Source organism: Hordeum vulgare, chromosome 7H (assembly GCF_904849725.1).
Source record: "Hordeum vulgare subsp. vulgare chromosome 7H, MorexV3_pseudomolecules_assembly, whole genome shotgun sequence".
NCBI classification, from domain to species: Eukaryota; Viridiplantae; Streptophyta; class Magnoliopsida; order Poales; family Poaceae; genus Hordeum; species Hordeum vulgare.
Window position 1 is genome coordinate 400,602,983 of NC_058524.1, and position 21,679 is coordinate 400,624,661.

General features: G+C 43.1%; 1 protein-coding gene across 1 annotated transcript; it reads left to right on the plus strand.

Annotated features, from left to right (window-relative positions):
• The first annotated feature begins 17,796 nt into the window (after positions 1–17,796).
• Positions 17,797–19,657, plus strand: LOC123410462 (NAD(P)H dehydrogenase (quinone) FQR1-like). The gene is made up of 4 exons (XM_045103408.1): positions 17,797–17,948; positions 18,572–18,665; positions 18,814–19,079; positions 19,165–19,657. Exons 1-4 carry the CDS (start codon positions 17,926–17,928, stop codon positions 19,394–19,396), a joined length of 615 nt encoding a protein of 204 aa, XP_044959343.1. The 5' UTR covers positions 17,797–17,925; the 3' UTR covers positions 19,397–19,657.
• Positions 19,658–21,679: the final 2,022 nt, after the last annotated feature.

Consider the following 21,679-nt stretch of genomic DNA (forward strand, 5'->3'; position numbering starts at 1 on the left):
TGAGTGACGGAAACATGATACTAGGGATGTGCTTGTTGCCACCAGGGAGAAAACAACAGTGCTTGTGACAATGGTTGCAAGGATTGTTTACCTTACGCATAGTTCGTTAATGCAGTTGTCCGTTGCTTTGAGTTTACACTTTGGGTGGTGCTCGCAACTTAATACCGGCGAGATGTTCTAGATAGATATATCAAGGTGGATTATTAGTAAGTAGATGCTCATGAATAAATGGTCTACTTGTCTTGGCGTACTGCCCATTACTACTGAACCTCTAACTATCAAGTAGCATAATTAGCATTATGGTGCGTTCATAATTCTGTCAATTTCCCAACTGTGATTTGTTTACCCAATCATAATTGTTTATCGTCTTTTGGGAGAGACATCACTAGTGAACATCATGTGACTCCGGTCCATATCACCATCATTGTTTACACCTCCATCATTTACTGCTTTCATTTACTTTTCCGTTGCAATCACTATTACCTCCACGCTTGTGTTTTGATCCTTTGCAAACTACAAGGCCGGAGAGATTGACATCCTCTCTGTACTCGTTGGGAGCAAAGTTATTTGTTGTGTGTGCAGGTCCACGTCTTCTGCTAGCGCCAGGGTGGAAGACACCTACTTGTTGAGCCTAGGAGTCCTCTTGGTTTGATAAACCTTCCAGTCTACATGTAAGGGAAAACTCGTTGCTGACTACGTCTCAACCTTCCACTTGGGGTAACCAACGAGGTGCGAGAAGTATATACATCATCTTGTCATCAGTGCTTTTATTACATTGCTCCATCCTTTTATTTTCAGGGTTTGATCCCTTCGAGATATCTTCTATCTACATCGGAAACTCACGAGCAGAATTGTTCGTAAGTTAAGCATATGCAAATAACCTTTGGTATACGTCACAACAAGCACAATCTCTCACAGGAGTATGTATTGAAGAACATAATAATAACATAATTAGCGAACTAGTTTTCTTAAGAATAATGTATGCAAAAGATGGACTAGCAATATAATAGTAAAAAATATTACAAAGATGTCTGCAGGGATGTTAACATGGTTCAACTCATAAACTATTGGCACGTACCCAGTATAAGTGTAGCCAATTAGATAATTGGTCTTAGAGTGCTCAACATTGTTAATAAATGAGACGAGTTGATTTTTCTCCAACCAAGTTAGCTCGGAGACATAACTGTAGAAGGTCCAGTGTACTATCTGCCATGTATTTTTTGGATAAGAGAAATAAGTTGATAATTAAAAATAAACAAGTTTAGTTGGGATGAGTACCAAATATTTTTAATAAACAATATAAATTACTTAACAAGTTTTTTGAAAAACTCACATGGAGGTAGAACTCGAATCAAGTGATCCACAAGCACCCAAATTTCGATATTATTTTCACGATCAAGGTCATGACCAAGATCGAAGTTTATTTGCATGTCCTATGGAAACACATAGGCTTTACATAGTGCGCTCCAAGTGGAACAACCAACATATGTGTGATCTATTGCATTGTTTAGCCTAACATCAAAAGTGAAAAGGCTCGTCCTTATGTCAGCTCTCTTAGTCTCTGTACTCTCCTTGTCTTCGAAATGGAACTTGTCCAACACATGCAGTCTTGCATGGCAGGGAATGTACTAGTCAAATTATAAAAACGAAAATTACATGTTCATTAAAGCAAAAAAAACATTTCATGCTTCATTATAAAAAAATACATGTCGTCGTTATGTACCGTAATAATTTTGAAGTCCTCCTTTAATGTGACAGTAAAGTACATACCGTTGTCTAGGTGAGGATAACAGTCGCATATACCCGTGTCATCAATGCAGTAATCACACTAATGGTTCCTGTTATCACCAGACATTTTCCATTTTCATGATTCAAAGGTTAAAAATCGATGACAATTATACCAGGAACATGACACACAGATCACGATTCAGCACAGGCAAATTGTCGGTCTATCGAGGCATCCTTGAAAAACTCTCATATCTCATGGTATATACGGTGTGCACTTCCTGACACTAATATGGTGGTGTATGTGGTTCACACTCGCTCACACTAATATTACGACTGTCGGTGCTGGCCAGTCCTCCCTTCATCCCCGCGTGCATTACCAAAATGTGTAGCACACGGGGAAGAAGGAGGAAGCGACCCCCACGGCGTCAGTCGGGATTCTTTCTCTATGATATTTTTACCATCGGTGATGGTCGCTTCCCTTCCCTCTCTCATGCGTTATACCAAGGTATATGCCATGAGAAGACGAAGAGGAAGCGACTCCCACGACAAGAGTCGGTATGCTTTCTCTGATATTTTCACCGTTAATGATGGCCGCTTCCCCCACTTCCCTCGCGCATTATAATAAGGTATTTGTCGCGATAAGAAGAGGAGGAAGCAACCCCCAAGACAACAGTCGGGATTCCTCCTTCAAGAACAGACGAAAAGTCACACAAGGAGCTCTAAGACTTAAAGTTAACCCGAATAATGAATCAATTAACACGGCCTATGTTTTACCAGAATGCCGTTTAACTCTTGTTCTGGAAAATCATGGGCACTTGACATCTCTTAATTTATAGTAGAAGTCATCCTGAAATCCGTGAAAAATTTCGGCATGGATTTGCAAAAATAGGACGTATCGAGCGCCTGAAATTTACCAAAACATGACTGAATCAATATTCCAACAAAACATAGGCAACTCGGAGGTGTTCCCTGCAAATTCATACACATGTCCAAAGATACAACCAATACATGTCCCGATATCATCAGCTTTTCACTCTCGACAGATTTTTTTGTGACACGACCGGACGAGGAGGAGGACGCCGACTTTTACCTCACCGACTCGACTGGATAGGAAGTACAGGAAGCTCTGATTACGGTCACCACAGAGAGAGACACAAAACTAGAAAGCCCACATACTCCGTTGAGTGAAAAATTTAGATCATCAAATCACATATATCATTATTTGATGACAAAGAGATAATGACATAAAAAATAATTAAAGTGTCGAACAAACTTCTATATTCAAAAAACCTATTCGATACCTAAAACATTTGTATATTCAGAAAACCTATTCGATACCTAAAACATTTAAAGGTATTTTCTATTCTATTACAAACTTTTTTTACTAAAAATTAACTAAGCAGCAACTACATAAAAACCGAAGCCGCAACTAAGAAACAAACACTTGAAACAAACTAGGGTTCATACATTTAGAGATATACAAGGCCATCTAAAATTCTTCCAACACATGTAAAGAACCCTAGCTAATTTGTCCTATGAATTGATTGATCCTAATGCTAAATTCATCCATTCATTCGTATATACACTCAAAAAATTGAATCGGGAGGAGAGGGAGGTGCTCACAGTGGGTGGTCGGGGTTGAGACGAAGAGGTGAGGGCGGCCATGCTTGGGGGTGGGCGACCGCGCGGGGGAGGGTGGCCGTGCGTGGGGGTGGGTGGCCGCGTGGGGGAGGGTAGTCGTGCGTGCAGGGACAAGGGTTTGTGCGGGGAGGGCGGCTCCGTGTGCGGGGTTGGGGGCCGGCTGTGGCAAGCGAGGCCGTGCGTGGGGTGCGAGGGGTCACACGGGGGAGAGTGTGGAGAGGGAGAAAGTGAGGAGAGAGAGTGAGGAGAGAGAGGAGGCGCTAGGAAGAGGATAACTGATAGGACTTAGCATCAGCGTGGGGCGTGCACCGGCGCTACTCCTAAGTGAGGCAAGGGAGGTGGGCTTAGGCTAGCCACAGTAGTAGCATCGTCTCGAGTCCATCGTTGTTGTTAATAGCATTAGTAGTAGCGCTGGAGTGAGACCAGCGCTGCTACTTTGGCCAGCCCGTGGGCGTAGTGTGTGGCTCACTTATAAGTAGCGTTGGGTGTAAAGCCCAACGCTACTGCATTATCATACGAGTAACGCTTGTTTTGGCCCAATGGTACAACTAATTAACAGTAGCGTTGGTGTTTTTCCCTCGCTACTAGTAATATTCTACCTATAAGCTATTGATAAGCCACAAGTGTAGGGGATCACAACAGTCTTCACGGGTAGTATTACACCATAATTTATTGATTCGACACAAGGGGAGCCAAAGAATATTTATTGCTCTTAGCAGTTGAGTTGTCAATTCAACCACACCTGGGATATCTATGTGTAGAAAAAGTATTAGTAGCATGAAAAAATAGTAATAATAGTGATAACAGTAACACCAACAGTTTTGTAGTGACTGTAAATATAGTAGCAGAAATAGCGACTTAGCAAGATTCAGTATATAAGAAGCGTAGGCATAAGAATCGGTGATGGACAATGATTTAGAGGACATTCATCATGTAACAGTTACACACTAGAGCGACACAGAACTAGCTCAAATTCATCAATACAATGTAGGCATGTATTCCATATAACTTACAAGATAGGATGTAAAACACTCTCGTATTCATAGAAACATAATAGGTTCAAACCTGAAATCATGGCACTTGGGTCCTAGTGACAAGCATTAAGCATAGCAAAGTCATAGCAACATCAATCTAAGAACATAGTGGATACTAGCGATCATGCCCTATCTAAATAACTCAATTACATGATCAATCTCATCCAATCCCATCACCGTCTAGCAAGGCTACAAAGGAATTACTCACTCCTGGTGGTGAGCATCATGACGGTGTTGATGGAGAAGGGTTGGTGATGATGACGACGACAAACCCTCTTTTCTGGAGCCCCAAACGGACTCCAGAGTAGCTCTCCCGAAGCAGGAGGTGCTGGCGTCTCCATCTAGTAAAATGCGATGAAATCTTCTGTCCTATTTTTCTCTGGAATTAAGAAATTATAGGAATCGAATTATGGACAGCGGAGCCATGAGGTGGCCCCAAGCCAACATGGCACACCTAGGGGGTGGTCGCGCCTTGTTGGCTTGGCACCAACAGGTGGCCCCTCTTGTGGCTCTTTTCTCCCATGTATTTTGTATTATCCAGAAAAAATTTCCAAAAAGATTTGTCCAATTCCAAGAACTTGTATTTCTGCACAAAAACAACACAGTGGCAATTCTGCTAAAAACATCATCAGTCCGGATTAGTTTCATTCAAATCACGCAAATTAGAGTTCAAACCAAGAGCAAGAGTGTTTGAAAAAGTAGATACGTTCATGACGTATCAACTATTTCCTAGTAGTGTTATCTAGGGTTAGACATGGTCGGTTGCCATCTAGGGATTACATGTCAAATTCTAATAGATATATTTGGAATACACACCAGGTCCTTGGTGAAGTCCGATGCACTTACGTCACGTGTTAAAGGCCTCCCGAGTCCTTCCTTCTTAACGGACTGTCAGTCCGGCCCATGAAATAGATCTACTAGGCCGGGACCCTATAGTCTAGTATACTGTCCATAGGTCTCATTCAAGGCAACTATCAAGGGAGCAAAAAATGTACCTTTTTGTACTAATGATGAGACAATCAACCATCTTTTCTTGTGATGCAAGTTTGCACATTCTACATGGTGCGTTGGTCCGTATAGTGTTCGGTTTGTATTCTCCGACAAGTTTTGCCAATAAACAACACGGTCGTGCAAAATCTTTTCCCATATCTTGATTACTTACGGTTGTGCGGACTGACTTCAAATGTGGTATAGGCTCCACCGAACGGAGTGTCAATCTTTATTCAAGGTGGTGTTTATACGAGAGTGGGTTGCCATGGAGAGTTTTAACCAATGTGGATGAAAACACGGTTTCCAGATTGGTCCACCTGCACTGTCGACCTAGGCATAATTTTGGTCTCATATGATTTTACTGTTGTCAACTTGTCATTTTTATATACTTGTGAGGCAGTTTTGTGTGGTTATGTGAACCTTAGCTATGCAGAGATTGGATGCCCCTCATTATGATTTTGTATCCGTTTGATGCTACATTCAGAGAAAACAAAAGCACGCTTTTATCAAAAAAAATATGTGCATAGACCTTCACTAGCAAAAAAGCCCGTGCGTTGCAACGGGTAATAAAATAAATCAAAGACTTTGTTTGGTATTCAAGAGTTTACATGCCATTGTGAATAATAAGATTTTCCAATTAAATTGATTGTACGACACATATGGGTCCATTTTATATAGATCTCATTGTATTCCAAAAGCTCGTAATCTTTTTCTATGCTCATAAAACCCACTTCTTGAAACTTTCTCTACAGAAATTAAGTTATGTGTAATAAGTTGTTGATACTCAACAGCCCTATGTAATAAAATTTCATAAATCTAAACATTTATCAATCTCGTAGAAAAACAACTACTCTTTCAATGCGAAAGTAATTGTGCATTAGACACATACGTGTAACAACTTTAAATAGATCATATATTAATTCCTATATCTCGCAACCGTATAAATATTTATTCATATTTATAATTTTCCACTTCAAAACTATGATGGCCTGAATGCTAAGAATCTGCAATGAAGGGTAGTACTCCCCCTTCGTAGGTGTCGTGCAGGGCACATGACGGGAACAACATGCACTATGTCGCACTATCTCTACTCTTTACCCCTCCCTCTCTCGTCTTGGTCTCATCAATGACATTGACGCCATCTAGAGTTGAGGAATATCTTGATGCTCACCAAGTACTAGTGATCCCCAAATATCTTCTCCCTAAAAATAGTTCTTTCCAATATTTCACTCATTTCCAATTATTATATCTGACAATGTAACAACAAACAACATCAGGACAACAAACTAACAATAGTAATGACAAGCAACAACAAGTAATTAGGGCACTCTAATGCATGACCCCAAATGGTCCGACCGCGTCCGTTTGGGGGTAAACGCACAGGAGACGCGGCCAAACCCGCGAGAGCAAATGGACCAATGTCTGTTTTTGGTCCGTTGTCGACCCACTTTTGACACAAATTTCGATCACGTTTGCGCTAAAACGGACAACGCGTGGACGGACGGGATGCGCGCCCTTGCCCTTCCTTGGCCCGTCCGTGAGGGACACACCAGCCAACTATCCCTCAATTTTTCCCAAAACCCTCCCGCATCCCCCTCCCTCCTCCCTGGCCAGCGGCTCGACGAATCCCGGTCACCCGACCGTGGCCGCGTGCCTCGCATGGAAGAAGAAGGCTACGAAGAAGACGCAATTGGAGCTCATGCCAGCGAAGCTTGCCAAGCTCGACACCAAATCGGCCAAGAGGAGGAACCGACGGAAACAGGTGGGAGAGAAGAAGGCCACTGTCGACTATGCCGCTGGGCGGCCACGCGACACCAGGAGACTTCGATGACAAGGAGTCCATCGTCGCAAAGGTTGCTGCCATTTAGCTACATCTTTTATTGTTTTCTGATCTGCATGCACGTGGGCCAGATGTAGCCGAAGATGCGACCGCGTGTTGGACGCGCGCCCGGCGCATCCTCAAATCTGGACGGACAAGGCCTCATTGCCACCCCCAAATGGAAGAAATCTGGATAAAAAGGATGTCCGTGCGTTGGAGTTGCCCTTACAATCGATGCTCTTGCAAAAAGAAAATTTGTAATTGCTGCTGGCACGCCTAGTACCTTCTACTGGGTACAAGACCAGCCTTGCCTCCTCGTCTTTACCATGTGCTGCTCGCCGATGGTGTCCTTGGCGCTGCCCTGCTGCTGATCCTCAACTGTCGAGCATCGCCTCACGCCCGTCCTGTGTAGCACAATGCTATCCCACAGACAACAGCGCGAGAAGTTGACACGTTGAGAGAGGTTGGGCTTGCGTTGGTTCTTCCCTTGAAGAGGAAAGGGTGATGCAGCACAGGAGTAGTAAGTATTTCCCTCAGTTTGAGAACCAAGGTTATCGATCCAGAAGGAGGGTCTCCTCAAGTCCAGAGTACCTGCGCAAACACAAACAAGCTTGCACCCAACGCTTCAAAGGGGTTGTCGATCCCTTCAAGATTGTTTGCAAAGTGACATCTGAAGGCGGAAAGTGCAACGAAGTAAAAAGTGTAAAGCTAAAAATATGGTGTGGAGTAGACCCTCAGGGCCATAGTGTTCACTAGAGGCTTCTCTCAAAATAGCAAGTATCATGGTGGGTGAACAAATTACTATCGAGCAATTGATAGAACCGTGCAAAGTCATGACAATATCTAAGGCAATGATTATGCATATAGGCATCACGTCCGAGACAAGTAGACCGATACTTTCTGCATCTACTACTATTACTCCACACATCGACAGCTATCTAGCATGCATCTAGTGTACTGAGTTCATGACGAACAGAGTAACGCTTTAAGCAAGATGACATGATGTAGAGGTATATTCTCAAACCAATGATGAAAACCCCATCTTTTTACCCTTGATGGCAACAACACGATGTGTGCCTCGCTACCCCTTCTGTCACTGGGTGAGGTCACCGCACGGTATGAACCCAAAACAAAGCACTTCTCCCATTGCAAGAATCATAGATCTAGTTGGCCAGACAAAACCCACAACTCGAAGAGAATTACAAGGATATGAAATCATGCATAACAGAGATCAGAAGAAACTCAAATAAGATTCATAGATAATCTGATCATAAATCCACAATTCATCGGATCTCGACAATGACACGCAAAAGAAGATTACATCGGATAGATCTCCATGAAGATCATGGAGAACTTTGTATTGAAGATCCAAGAGAGACAAGAAGCCATCTAGCTACTAGCTATGGACCCGTAGGTCTATGGTGAACTACTCACGCATCATCGGAGAGGTCATGGTGTTGATGAAGAAGCTTCTGTGTCCAAATCCCCCCCTCCGGCAGGGCACCAGGACGTGCCTCAGATGGGATCTTGCGGCGGCAGAAAAGTGATTGCGATGATCTCCCAATTTTTTCTGGACTTTATGGGAATATATAGGCGAAAGACCTAGGTTAGGGGACCTCCAGGGGGCCCACAAGCCTGGATGGCGCGCCCCCCCTGGCCGCGGGGTGGGGGCTTGATGACCCACAAGTATAGGGGTTCAATCGTAGTCCTTTCGATAAGTAAGAGTGTCGAACCCAACGAGGAGCAGAAGGCTCTGATAAACGGTTTTCAGCAAGGTAATAACGGCAAGCACTGAAAGTAGCGGTAACAAGTGATGGTGTAGCAAGGTGAAACGTAGCAAGAAAAAAGTAACAAGTAACAAGTAGTAGCAACGGTGCAGAAAGTGCCCCAATCCCTTTTGTAGCAAGGGACAAGCCTACACGAAGTCTTATAGGAGGGAAAACGCTCCCGAGGACACACGGGAATTTCTGTCATGCTAGTTTCATCATGTTCATATGATTCGCGTTCGTTACTTTGATAGTTTGATATGTGGGTGGACCGGAGCTTGGGTACTTCCCTTACTTGGACAAGCATCCCACTTATGATTACCTCTCTCACAACCATCCGCCACTACAGAAGAAGAATTAAGACAAAGTCTAACCATAGCATTAAACTAGTGGATCCAAATCAGCCCCTCACGAAGCAACGCATAGACTGGGGTTTAAGCTTCTGTCACTCCAGCAACCCATCATCTACTTACTACTCCCCAATGCCTTCCTCTAGGCCCAAATATGGTGAAGTGTTATGTAGTCAATGTTCACATAACTTCACTAGAGAAAAAGACAACATACATCATATCAAAATATTGAACGAATATTAAATTCACATGACTATTATCAGCATGACTTATCCCATGTCCTCAGGAACAAAAGTAACTACTCACAAAGCATCATCATAATCATGATCAGAGGTGTAGTGAATAGCATCAAGGATCTGAACATAAACTCTTCCACCAAGTAATCCAACTAGCATCAACTACAAAGAGTAATCAACACTACTAGCAACCTTACAAGTACCAATCGGAGTCGTGAGACGGAGATTGATTACAAGAGATGAACTAGGGATTGGAGAGGATATGGTGCTGATGAAGATGTTGATGAAGATGCCTCCCCTCCGACGAGAGGAGTGTTGGTGATGACGATGGCGACGATCTCCCCTCCGGGAGGGAAGTTTCCCCGGCAGGATCGTCCTGCCGGAGCTCTAGATTGGATCTGCTCAAGTTCCGCCTCGTGGCGGCGGCGAAACCACGAAAAAGCTTCCGATTGATTTTTTTCTGGAACGAAACCCTTCATATAGCAAAAGGGGGGAGCTAGTGGGCCGTCAGGGAGCCCACAAGCCCCCACTCCGCCACGAGGGGGGTGGCGGTGGCAGGGCTTATGGCGCCCTGGCAGCCCCCCTCCGGTACTTCTTTCGCCCAGTATTTTTTATATAATCCCAAAAAAATCCACGTAACTTTTCAAGGCATTTGGAAATGTGCATAATAGTGGACTAAGATTTGCTCCTTTTCCAGTCCAGAATTCCAGCTGCCTGAATTCTCCCTCTTCAAATAAACCTTGCAAAATAAGAGAGAAAAGGCATAAATATGGTACCACAAAGTAATATAACAGCTCATAAAGCAATAAATATCAACATGAAAGCATGATGCAAAATGGACGTATCAGGGCTTGTGGGGCTCCTGGAGCTCCTCTAGCTTGGCTCCCAAGTTCCCCGATCTTCTTCCGTTCCAAAAAAATATTTTCGAGGATTTTCTTCCGTTTGGACTCCGTTTCAAAATCTCCTCTGGAAGGGGTCAAAAAGATGGAAAAAACAGGAACTGGCACTTGGCACTGAGTTAATAAGTTAGTCCCCAAAAAATATATAAAATTCATGCAAAACATCCAGAGTTTTTCAAGATAATAGCATGAAACCATCAAAATTATAGATACGCTGGAGACGTATCAAGCATCCCCAAGCTTAACTCCTGCTCGTCCTCGAGTAGGGAAGTGATAAAGATTGAATTTTTGATGTGGAATGCTACCAAGCATAGTTGTCCTTTGCAACTTCTTTCACGTGACAAGAATGTTCAGATCCATAAGATTCAAAACAATAGTTTGCTATTGACATGAAAATAGTAATACTTCAAGCAAACTAGTGAGGTAATCATGAACTTTCAAAATAACAAGGCCAAAGAAAGTTATCCCTACAAAATCATATAGTTTGTCTATGCTCCATCATCCTCACACAACTAATGTAAATCATGCACAACCCTGGGATTGGCCAAGTACTTGTTTTTGCACTCTTAATTTCTCAAACCTTTTATAACTATCACGCAATACATGAGCGCGAGCCATGGATATAGCACTATAGGTGGAATAGAGTGTGGTGGTGGTTGTAAGACAAAAAGGAGGAGATGGTCACACTGACTCGGCGTATCAATAGGCTATGGAGATGCCCATTAATAGATATCAATGTGAATGAATAGGGATTGCCATAAAAGAGATGCACTAGAGCTATAAGTATGTGTAAGCTCAAGAGGAAAACTAGTGGGTGTGCATCCAACTTGCTTGCTCACGAAGACCTAGGGCAATTTTGAGGAAGCCCATCATTAGAATATACAAGCCAAGTTATAAAACGAAGATTCCCACTAGCATATGGTAGTGACAAAGCAAGAAGCTCTCAATCATGAAGAAAATGGTGCTAACATGAAGCACAAGTGTGAAAAAGATAGTAGCATTGTCCCTTCTCTCTTTTTCTCTTTTTTTGGGCTCTTAGGCCTCTCTCTTTTTTTCTCTTTTTTTTGTTTTTGGTCTCTTTGGCCTCTTTTTATTTATTTCCTCACAGGGGGCAATGCTCTAATAGTGATGACCATCACACTTTTATTTACTCACAGCTCAAAGATCACAATGATGATGACTCCATAGGAAATGCCTCCGGCAGTGTACCGGGATGTGCAACGATCTAGCATGGCGTATGACGTTGAAACATCTCGCTAGCTATCTTAAGATCATGCAATGGCAATATGAGAGTGATGGCACAAGTCATGAGACAGAACGGTGGGAGTTGCATGGCAATATATCTCGGAATGGCTATGAAAATGCCATAGTAGGTAGGTATGGTGGCTGTTTTGAGGAAGGAATTTGGTGGGTTTGAGTATCGGCGAGAATTGAGCGGCACTAGAGATGCTAGCAATGGTGGAAGGTGAAAGTGCATCTATACCATGGGCTCACATTAGTCATGAACAACTCACATACTTATTGCGAAAGTTTTTATTAGTAATTGAAACAAAGTGCTAAACCATCGCGCGATCCCGACCTCAACACAAAGGATGACAATCAATAGATCAATTATGCTCTGACTTCCTAACATAGCGGTTCACCATATGTGCATGCTACGGGAATCACTAACTCCAACACAAGTATCTCTAGATTCACAACACCCTAGTAACATAACTCTCAATATTACCGAATCCACGTCTCAAAACTAATTGAGAGGAATCGAAACTTCTCTTTCTACTCAATGCACATGAAGATGGAGGTTTTTGCATCCTGTTTGGGTACCTAGCACATTTGGGACTACTTTCATAGCATAAGCCAACTACCAAGTCATGCACCGCCGTGCTCTAATGATATAAGTGAAGCACTAGAGCAAAAGTATCTAGCTCAAAAGATATAAGTGAAGCACTAGAGCTAAAGTATCTAGCTCAAAAGATATGAGTGAAGCACTAGAGCAAAAGTATCTAGCTCAAAAGATATAAGTGGAACACTATGAGCATTCTAGCAAAATCACGATGAGTGCATGTCTCTCTCTCTCAAAAAGGTGTGTAGAAAGGATCATTGTGACACAACGAAAATAAAAGACTCCTAAGATACAAGACGCTTCAAGCAAAACACATATCATGTGGTGAATAAAAATATAGCTCCAAGTAATGTTACCGATGGATTGAGGACGAAAGAGGGGATGCCTTCCCGGGGCATCCCCACACTTAGGCTTTTTGGTGTCCTTGAATTTGTCTTGGGATGTCTTGGGCATCCCCAAGCTTGAGCTATTTCCACTCCGTATCTCTTTGTCCATTAGAAAATCACCCAAAACTTGAAAACTTCACAACACAAAACTTAAACAGAAACTTGTGATAACATTAGTACAAGAAAACAAACTACCACTTCTTTTGGTACTGTGGCAAACTTGAATTACATCTATATTGATGATGGGATACTGTATTCTCACTTTTCCATGGCTAGTACCCCCCATACTAACCATAGTTTCATCAAAACAAGCAGCGAACTCAACAAAAACAGAATTTGTCAAAAATAGACCAGTCTGTAGCAATCTGTATACTTAGTATACTTCTGGTACCTAAACAATTCTGAAACATTACGACGGCCTAGGAAAAAAGCATATCAATCAGCAGCAAGAAGAATCAACTCAAAATCTCTTTCTGAATAAATATGAAAAATCATCTCGTGAGCAAAAAGTTTATGTCTTTTTCCAGCAAGATCAAACAACCATTACCAAGACTAGTCATAAGGGCTTTGCTTGTTTCGAACACAAAAAACACAATCAAAACAGAATTTTGATGGTGTGGACGCAACAAAACAGAAAGAAAAAGATAAATTCATTGGGTTACCTCCCAACAAGCGCTATTGTTTAACGCCCTTAGCTAGGCATAGAAGCGATAGAATCACGTATCGTCGTCTTTGGTGCTCAAACCATAAGTGGCCCTCATCATGGATTCATAAGGCAATCTTATTTTCTTTTGTAGGAAAGTGTTCCATGCCCTTCCTTAAAGGAAATTTAAATCTAATATTCCCTTCCTTCATATCGATGATAGCACCGATAGTCCTTAGGAAAGGTCTACCAAGAATAATAGGGCATGTAGGGTTGCAATCAATGTTAAGCACAATGAAATCCACGGGTACATAGTTCCTATTTGCAATAATAAGAACATCATTGATCCTTCCCATGGGTTTCTTGACAGTAGAATCAGCAAGATGCAAATTAAGAGAACACTCTTCAATCTCATTAAAACCCAGAACATCACATAAAGATTATGGAATCGCAGAAACACTAGCACCCAAATCACACAAAGCATTGCACTCATAGTTTTCGATTTTGATTTTGATGGTAGGTTCCCACTCATCATGAAGCTTTCTAGGGATAGAGACTTCCAATTCAAGTTTCTCTTCAAGAGCTTTTATCATAGCTTCGACGATATGATCGGTAAAGGCTTTGTTTTGGCTATAAGCGTGTGGAGAGTTCAACATGGATTGCATCAAAGAAATGCATTCAATCAAGGAGAAACTATCATAATTGAATTCCTTGAAATCCACGGTAGTAATTTCATTACTACTCAAAGTTTTAACGTCTTCTACTCCACTTTTAATGCTTTTATAATTAAGATAGATGGACTCCGAATCTTTGGGGAACTTTTCAACCAAAGTGGATTCATATCCAGCCCCATAATCATTAGGTTTGACACAAGAAAACAAAGATTCAATGGGAGTCACACCAAGCACTTTTAAGATCTTTGTGATTCTCATCAGAGAACAGGCCTTTTTAAGCCATTCATGTCTAGCACGAATTTGGGCGGTTCTTTCTTGGCTCTCAATCATGGAAACACACATAGCTTTCAAAGTTTCATCCATGTTGATTTTGGTAGGAGCACATCTAACTTTCAAAGTATAAACATCACAAGAAATCCTATCCACGCTCTTAGCCAAATCGTCAACTTTTAGTAGTTTTCCTCTATGGACGCATTGAAAATCTTTTGAGAGTTGATGAACTCTTTGATATTACTCTCTAGATCAGAGGGTAACCTATTGTAATTTCCATGAGTATTGTTGTAGGAGTTGCCAAAATTATTAGAGGAGTTACTAGGAAAAGGCCTAGGAACATAGTTTCCTCTAAAGGCATTGTTGTTGCCAAAGTTATTCCTACCAACAAAATTAACGTCCAAACTAGCGTTGCTACTCTCAATCAAAGAAGACAAAGGCATATCATTAGGATCCAAAGGAGCACTTCTACTAGCAACCAAATTCATTAAATCGTCCATCTTAGCACTCAACGAGTTAATTTCTTCTATAGCGTGTACCTTCTTACTAGTAGGTGACCTTTAAGTGTGCCACTGAGAGTAGTTTGTCATGATGTTGTCTAAGAGCTTTGTAGCTTCTCCTAACGTGATTTCCATGAACGTTCCACCTGAGACGGAGTCCAAGATATTTCTAGAAGCAAAATTCAAGCGAGCGTAAAAGATTTGAATAATCATCCAAAGGCTCAAGCCATGAGCGGGACAATTTCTAATCATTAATTTCATTCTCTCCCAAGCTTGTGCAACATGTTCATGATCAAGTTGCATGAAATTCATGATATCATTACGGAGAGAGATGATCTTAGCCAGCGGAAAATACTTGGATATATAAGCATCTTTGCACTTATCCCAAGAATCGATACTATTTTTGGGCAAAGAAGAAAACCAAGTTTTTGCGCGATCTCACAACGAGAAAGGAAAAAGCTTCAATTTAATCACATCATTATCCACATCTTTTTTCTTTTCCATATCGCAAAGCTCAATGAAGGTATTGAGATGGGATGCGGCATCTTCATTAGGAAGGCTAGAGAATTGCTCTTTCATAACAAGATTCAGCAAAGCGACATTGATTTCGTACGACTCCGCACTAGTGGCGGGAGCAATCAGAGTACTAATAAAGTCATTATTATTAGTATTCGAGAAGTCGCAAACTTTGGTGTTTTCGTTCATGGTGACTTAAGCAAGCAAGCAAGCAAGCACACAAGCAAACAAAGAGCGGGTGAGAAAAAGGGCGAAAGAAAGGGCGAACGAAAAGGCGAATGAAAAAGGCAAATTGGTGAAGTGGGGGAGACGAAAACGAGAGGCAACTGGCAAACAAAGTAAATGCAAGACATGAGTTTGCGACACCTACTTGGATGAGTTCTTGACTTGATCTTCCTCCCCGGCAACGGCGCCAGAAATTCTTCTGCTATCCCACAGACAACAGCGCCAGAAGTTGACACGTTGACAGAGTCTGGGCAAGCTTTGGTTCTTCCCTTGAAGAGGAAAGGGTGATGCAGCACAGGAGCAGTAAGTATTTCCCTCAGTTTGAGATCCAAGGTTATCGATCCAGAAGGAGGGTCTCGTCAAGTCCAGAGTACCTGCGCAAACACAAACAAGCTTGCACCCAACGCTTCAAAGGGGTTGTCAATCCCTTCAAGATTGTTTGCAAAGTGAGATCTGAAGGCGGAAAGTGCAACCAAGTAAAAAGTGTAAGGCTGAAAATATGGTGTGGAGTAGACCCTGGGGGCCATAGTGTTCACTAGAGACTTCTCTCAAAATAGTAAGTATCACGGTGGGTGAACAAATTACTGTCGAGCAATTGATAGAACCGCGCAAAGTCATGACGATATCTAAGGCAATGATTATGCATATAGGCATCACGTCCGAGACAAGTAGACCGATACTTTCTGCATCTACTACTATTACTCCACACATCGACTGCTATCCAGCATGCACCTAGTGTATTGAGTTCATGACGAACAGAGTAACGCTTTAAACAAGATGACATGATGTAGAGGGATCATCTCAAACCAATGATGAAAACCCCATCTTTTTACCCTTGATGGCTACAACACGATGCGTGCCTCGCTACCCCTTCTATCACTGGGTGAGTTCACCGCACGGTATGAACCCAAAACCAAGCACTTCTCCCATTGCAAGAATCATAGATCTAGTTGGCCAGACAAAACCCACAACTCGAAGAGAATTACAAGGATATGAAATCATGCATAAGAGAGATCAGAAGAAACTCAAATAAGATTCATAGATAATCTGATCATAAATCCACAATTCATTGGATCTCGATAAACACACCGCAAAAGAAGATTACATCGGATAGATCTCCATGAAGATCATGAAGAACTTTGTATTGAAGATCCAAGAGAGAGAAGAAGCCATCTAGCTACTAGCTATGGACCCGTAGGTCTATGGTGAACTACTCACGCATCATCGGAGAGGTCATGGTGTTGATGAAGAAGCCCCCCGTGTCCGAACCTCCCCTCAGCAGGGCACCATGACGTGCCCCAGATGGGATCTTGCGGAGAGAGAAGCTTGTGGTGGCGGAAAAGTGATTGCTATGATCTCCTGATTTTTTCTGGAATTTATGGGAATATATAGGCGAAAGACCTAGGTCAGGGGACCTCCAGGGGCCCCACAAGCCTGGATGGCGCGACCCCCTGGCCGCGGGGTGGGGACTTGTGGGGCCCCTGGAGTTCCTCTGGCTTGGCTCCCAAGTTCCCCGATCTTCTTCCGTTCCAAAAAAAATATTTTTGGGGATTTTCTTCCGTTTGGACTCCGTTTCAAAATCTCCTCTGAAAGGGGTCAAAAATATAGAAAAAACAGGAACTGACACTTGACACTGAGATAATAAGTTAGACCCCAAAAAATATATAAAAGGCATGCAAAACATCCAAAGTTTGACAAGATAATAGCATGAAACCATCAAAAATTATAGATACGTTGGAGACGTATCACACGACCACGCCATCGCCTCCCTACATCGGCCTCCTCTTCCTATCGACGTCTGTGGCCTTACCTTTGCACATCTCCACCTACCGAGGTCACAAGGAAGGCGTGTTGAATAGAAATAAATGCTGGGTTTTTTGTAAAATTAAAACGTTTTCTCATATATCCATAAAAGGGACCGCAAGTTGAATAGTAACAAATGCAGGGGGTTTTGTGCAAACTTAACGACGATGTATGGCATAGTCACTGCATGCTTATTATTAGGTAAAGATATTTCTTGTTTTTAGTTGGTTGTAAAACAAATTTAGTTCACCATTATACTTTTCTCTATCGTACTTGGAATGCTTGAAATTTTTGCAATAAATTAGTTGAGACTTGTGTATTGCAGTCCATGTAGAGATCGAAGGTGCATATTAAAAAAAATAGCATGAATTAACTGTACAAAAATGCACGTGCACTGCACGTATCCCGGTCGCAGGATACTGGTAGCGCGTTGGTCGCCGCCTTGGGCATTCGCGCTCACGTGAAGAAGAGCCCTCCCTCCCATAAACACGGCGACCGAGTGCCAAGCCTCATCTCCCCCATTCCTCCATCTCCGCTTTCTTTCTACCAGTCCCAGTCTTCTTCAACTAGCTACACCAAGCATCCGAGTTGAGCATTGAGCAATGGCGGCCAAGATCTACATTGTGTGAGCACATCTCAACCCTACTCGCCTTCCTTTCACCCTTTATTCCTCCGGCAACTTCCTCGTTTTACCGTCCTGGCCACCAATTTGCGGCGTGGCGAGACTGTGGTTCTTTTTACTGTATATATATCTTTTTGATTACGTACATGGGTGATTTAGTTTCTTGGGGGAATCTCTGACGCTGCATTTGGGATTGGGAGTGTACATTGGAGTTGGTTAGCTCTGTTGCTCCGTTGCTCCGTTGCTCTGTTCCCCTTGGGTCCAGACTTTGGAGACCAAATCATAGGAAAAACAGCCAGCGTTGCTCACTGCTCAGTGACTGTTTGCGCAATAGTGGCAGAGAAAACGCAGCCTGAGGTGCACACGAGGTGTGTCAGTTCAGGGCTTCAGGCCACGACATCAACGGAAGTTACTCACTGCTCACTGCTCACTGCTCAGCGTCTGGTTCAAGCAGAGATCGTTGTAAAAGTTGGCTTTTGCAACAGCCGCATTAGATTAACCATTAAAAATTGAAAATCATTGATCTGTACTTCTAAGTTTTGTGGAGTATTATCTATTGTGTACCATAAAACAAAAGCAAATCTCATCCTACAAGATCTTCATTCATGAACTTACACGTTCTTTAGGTACTACTCCACCTATGGTCATGTGGCCAAGCTAGCAGATGAGATTCAGAAGGGCGTGTCTTCGGTCGAAGGCGCGGAGGTCAAGTTATGGCAGGTGATTACACAACGTTATACCTATACCAACTAAGATACATACTCGTATATACTCAGACGATCTACCGGTTTAGCTATGGCCGAATGATTTTTTTGCCACCACACACCAGTTGATACAAACACCATCTGAAACTCTGAATATACTACAGGTCCCGGAGACTCTCTCTGACGAAGCACTCGCAAAGATGGGTGCTCCACCGAAGAGGGATGACGTACCGGTCATCTCACCGGCAGAGCTCGCCGACGCCGACGGCCTAATCTTCGGGTTCCCCACTAGATTCGGCATGATGCCCATGCAGTTCAAGGCGTTCATGGACGGCACTAGTGAGCTGTGGTGCCCGCAGCGGCTCGCCGGCAAGCCCGCTGCATTGTTCTTCTCCTCTGGTTGCCAGGGCGGTGGCCAAGAAACCACTGCGTAAGAATCCTTCTTCCTTGGTCGACTTTTCATGGAAATTGTATAGTACGAGTACATGCTAATTAGTCTGTCGCTGATCTTGTAGGTTGACGGCCATTACTCAGCTGGTGCACCATGGCATGCTCTTTGTTCCTGTCGGGTACACGTTTGGCTCAGGCATGTTTGAGATGGGGCAAGTGAAGGGTGGAAGCCCGTATGGGTCTGGCACCATTGCTGGGGATGGATCACGAGTTCCCACTGAGCTTGAGCTGCAACAAGCCTTCCACCAAGGGAAATACTTTGCCGGGATCGCAAAGAAGCTTAAGGGTTCTCCATGATCGACGGCCACCAAGACCGTGTCTACATGAATAAAGTTTGAGCTTAGCTCGACATCTGGTAGCTTCATCGGTTCAACGATTGTAAAATGCTTAGTTCTTAACTAGAGTAGGTTACAATTGGATCTATGACGACCATGGTTGCTGTTATAACATTTGCTGTCATGGTCTCAACCTCCTTTTCGAAAAAAAAAACATTTGCTGTCATGTCTTGCACATTTCTGTGCTCCAGGCAGAAAATCTAAAACAGAGATCCTAACGAAACTCAGTTGGTTTCTGTGATACACGTGCGAAGCAAAAATATCCTTAATCGCTTGACGTGTCTGCAGTCTGCACTAGAGCAATACTTTGAGGTTGCTTGGACAAACCGTTCAAATGATTTTTTTTGTTGAACAGTTCAACAGTTTTTTTTTGCGAGGGTTACGGGGCTTATGCCCTCCCCGCATGGTTTTGGGCACAAACCACGCTATGAACAATCCCACCCTATCTGATATTTTTTGGTTTCGTTCCGTATCTGGTCCTATATGTTAGAGTTGTGTCGAATATTATTATACAAGGTAGGTTACAGTTGGATTGTAGTTGTATTGTGTTTAGATTGGATATGGAGTCGTGTCCAAGCAAGACACTTGTATCCTGGCCCTCTCATATGTAGGCTATTTTTTTTAATATTGCATTTTTTAATTCTTTTTGAAAAATATTGCACAGATTCAAAAAAAATCAAATATATGCCTGCCTCGGCTTAGGCATGGCCGACAGGGACTAATCGGCCTAGCCAAGATCAATTAGTCCAAGTTAGCCTTGGCTAGGCCGACAGGCCTATCAACGTGCATGTGGCTGGATGACAGGGACTAATCGGCCTCGGCCTAGCCAAGACCAATAAGTCCCTGTCAGGACTAATTGGTCTTGGCTAAGCCAATAGGTGCATGGGAATTTTTTTCAACCTTAGCTATTTTCCCGGCTCCATTTCCCGCCCATATTCCCCCAATCTTTCCCGCCATTTCGGTCCCTCCTCCGTTGCCGCCAATATTTCCACGTCTCCATTCCCGTCAAATTTTTCGCACCACCTTGCCCGTCAAATTTTCCCCATTTCTTTTCCCGCCACCTTTCCCGCCAATTTTTTACCCTCTTATTTCCCGCCAAATCTTTCCCTCCTCATTTCCCTCCTCGTTTTCCCGCCATCTTCCTGGGCATCTGAGTCTATAAAAGGAGGCATTGGACTGCCTTCCTCCATCATCCAGCCTCACTTGAGAACACTAGCACTGCCTTCCTCCATCATCCAGTCAATATGAGTTTGCCTTGCTCGGATCAGAGCATGAGGCCTAAGAAAATGAAGAGTGCGAGTTTGCCTCGAGGGGATCAGAGCGGCTCTCCTGTCCCTAACATGTCTCTATGTGCAAACATTTAGTCTGTTACGTATCACCTCATATTTCCATTGTTGGTTCTGCTTGCAGAGTTTATTGAATAGATTCATGGGGTTCTTATTTCTAAACTGCGAGAAGAAATTTGCCCCTAGATGGCGCATGCACCAACGACTCTGAATTTCCTGCCAAGGAGTTTGTTCACCAGAAGCAGGGTTTGACAATGTCTTGATCACGCTGAGTATACCTGCATGCCTATCATGAAGGACGCACACATTCTGCTTATCTTGCACAATAGCTATTTTCAACTACCTGAAGAACCATATCCAACTCTCGATGTTCTCGCTCTCCATAAAAGAAAATGCAAGTGGGACGACTTGATTTTGCCCATCTTGACCTATGGTTGTGAGGATCTGACCCTTGTACTTGCCAGTGAGAAATGTGGCATCAACACATATCACCGGTCGACAATGTCTGAAAGCTTCGATGCAGGCACCGAAAGAGAAGAACAACCGATGCAACACCCTAACCGTTGGGAACTCTGGCAGGTACAAGTCTTGGATGTCAACATACGTGCCAGGATTCCGGTTCTGCAGTGTCTGCAGGAGCCGAACAACAGAGTCATATGCATCAAAATACGAACCAAATCTGGTCTCAAGTGCCTTCTGCTTAGCCCTCCAAGCCTTGCCATATGATATGTTGTACTTTAACCTGACGAAGACTTTTTTCTGGATAGCCTTCACTTCCATCGCCTTGCACTCCACAATCTCGCTCTAAAGCAAGCGAGCAATCACAGTGGAAGTAAGGTTGGGATGATCTTGAGGGATGCATGGAATAACACAATTATGACTAACTAAGTCACTTATGACCCAGCTTGTGTCGTACTTAGGGAGATATCCATGCACCCTTGCGGGACAACCCTGGTTTC

Excerpts from the sequence above, each read along its gene's own strand:
- LOC123410462 (XM_045103408.1), top strand. The coding sequence starts at position 17,926 with ATGGCGGCCAAGATCTACATTGT. Across the intron at positions 18,666-18,813 it reads CGGAGGTCAAGTTATGGCAG|GTCCCGGAGACTCTCTCTGA; the intron begins GTGATTACACAA and ends AATATACTACAG. Across the intron at positions 19,080-19,164 it reads GGTGGCCAAGAAACCACTGC|GTTGACGGCCATTACTCAGC; the intron begins GTAAGAATCCTT and ends CTGATCTTGTAG.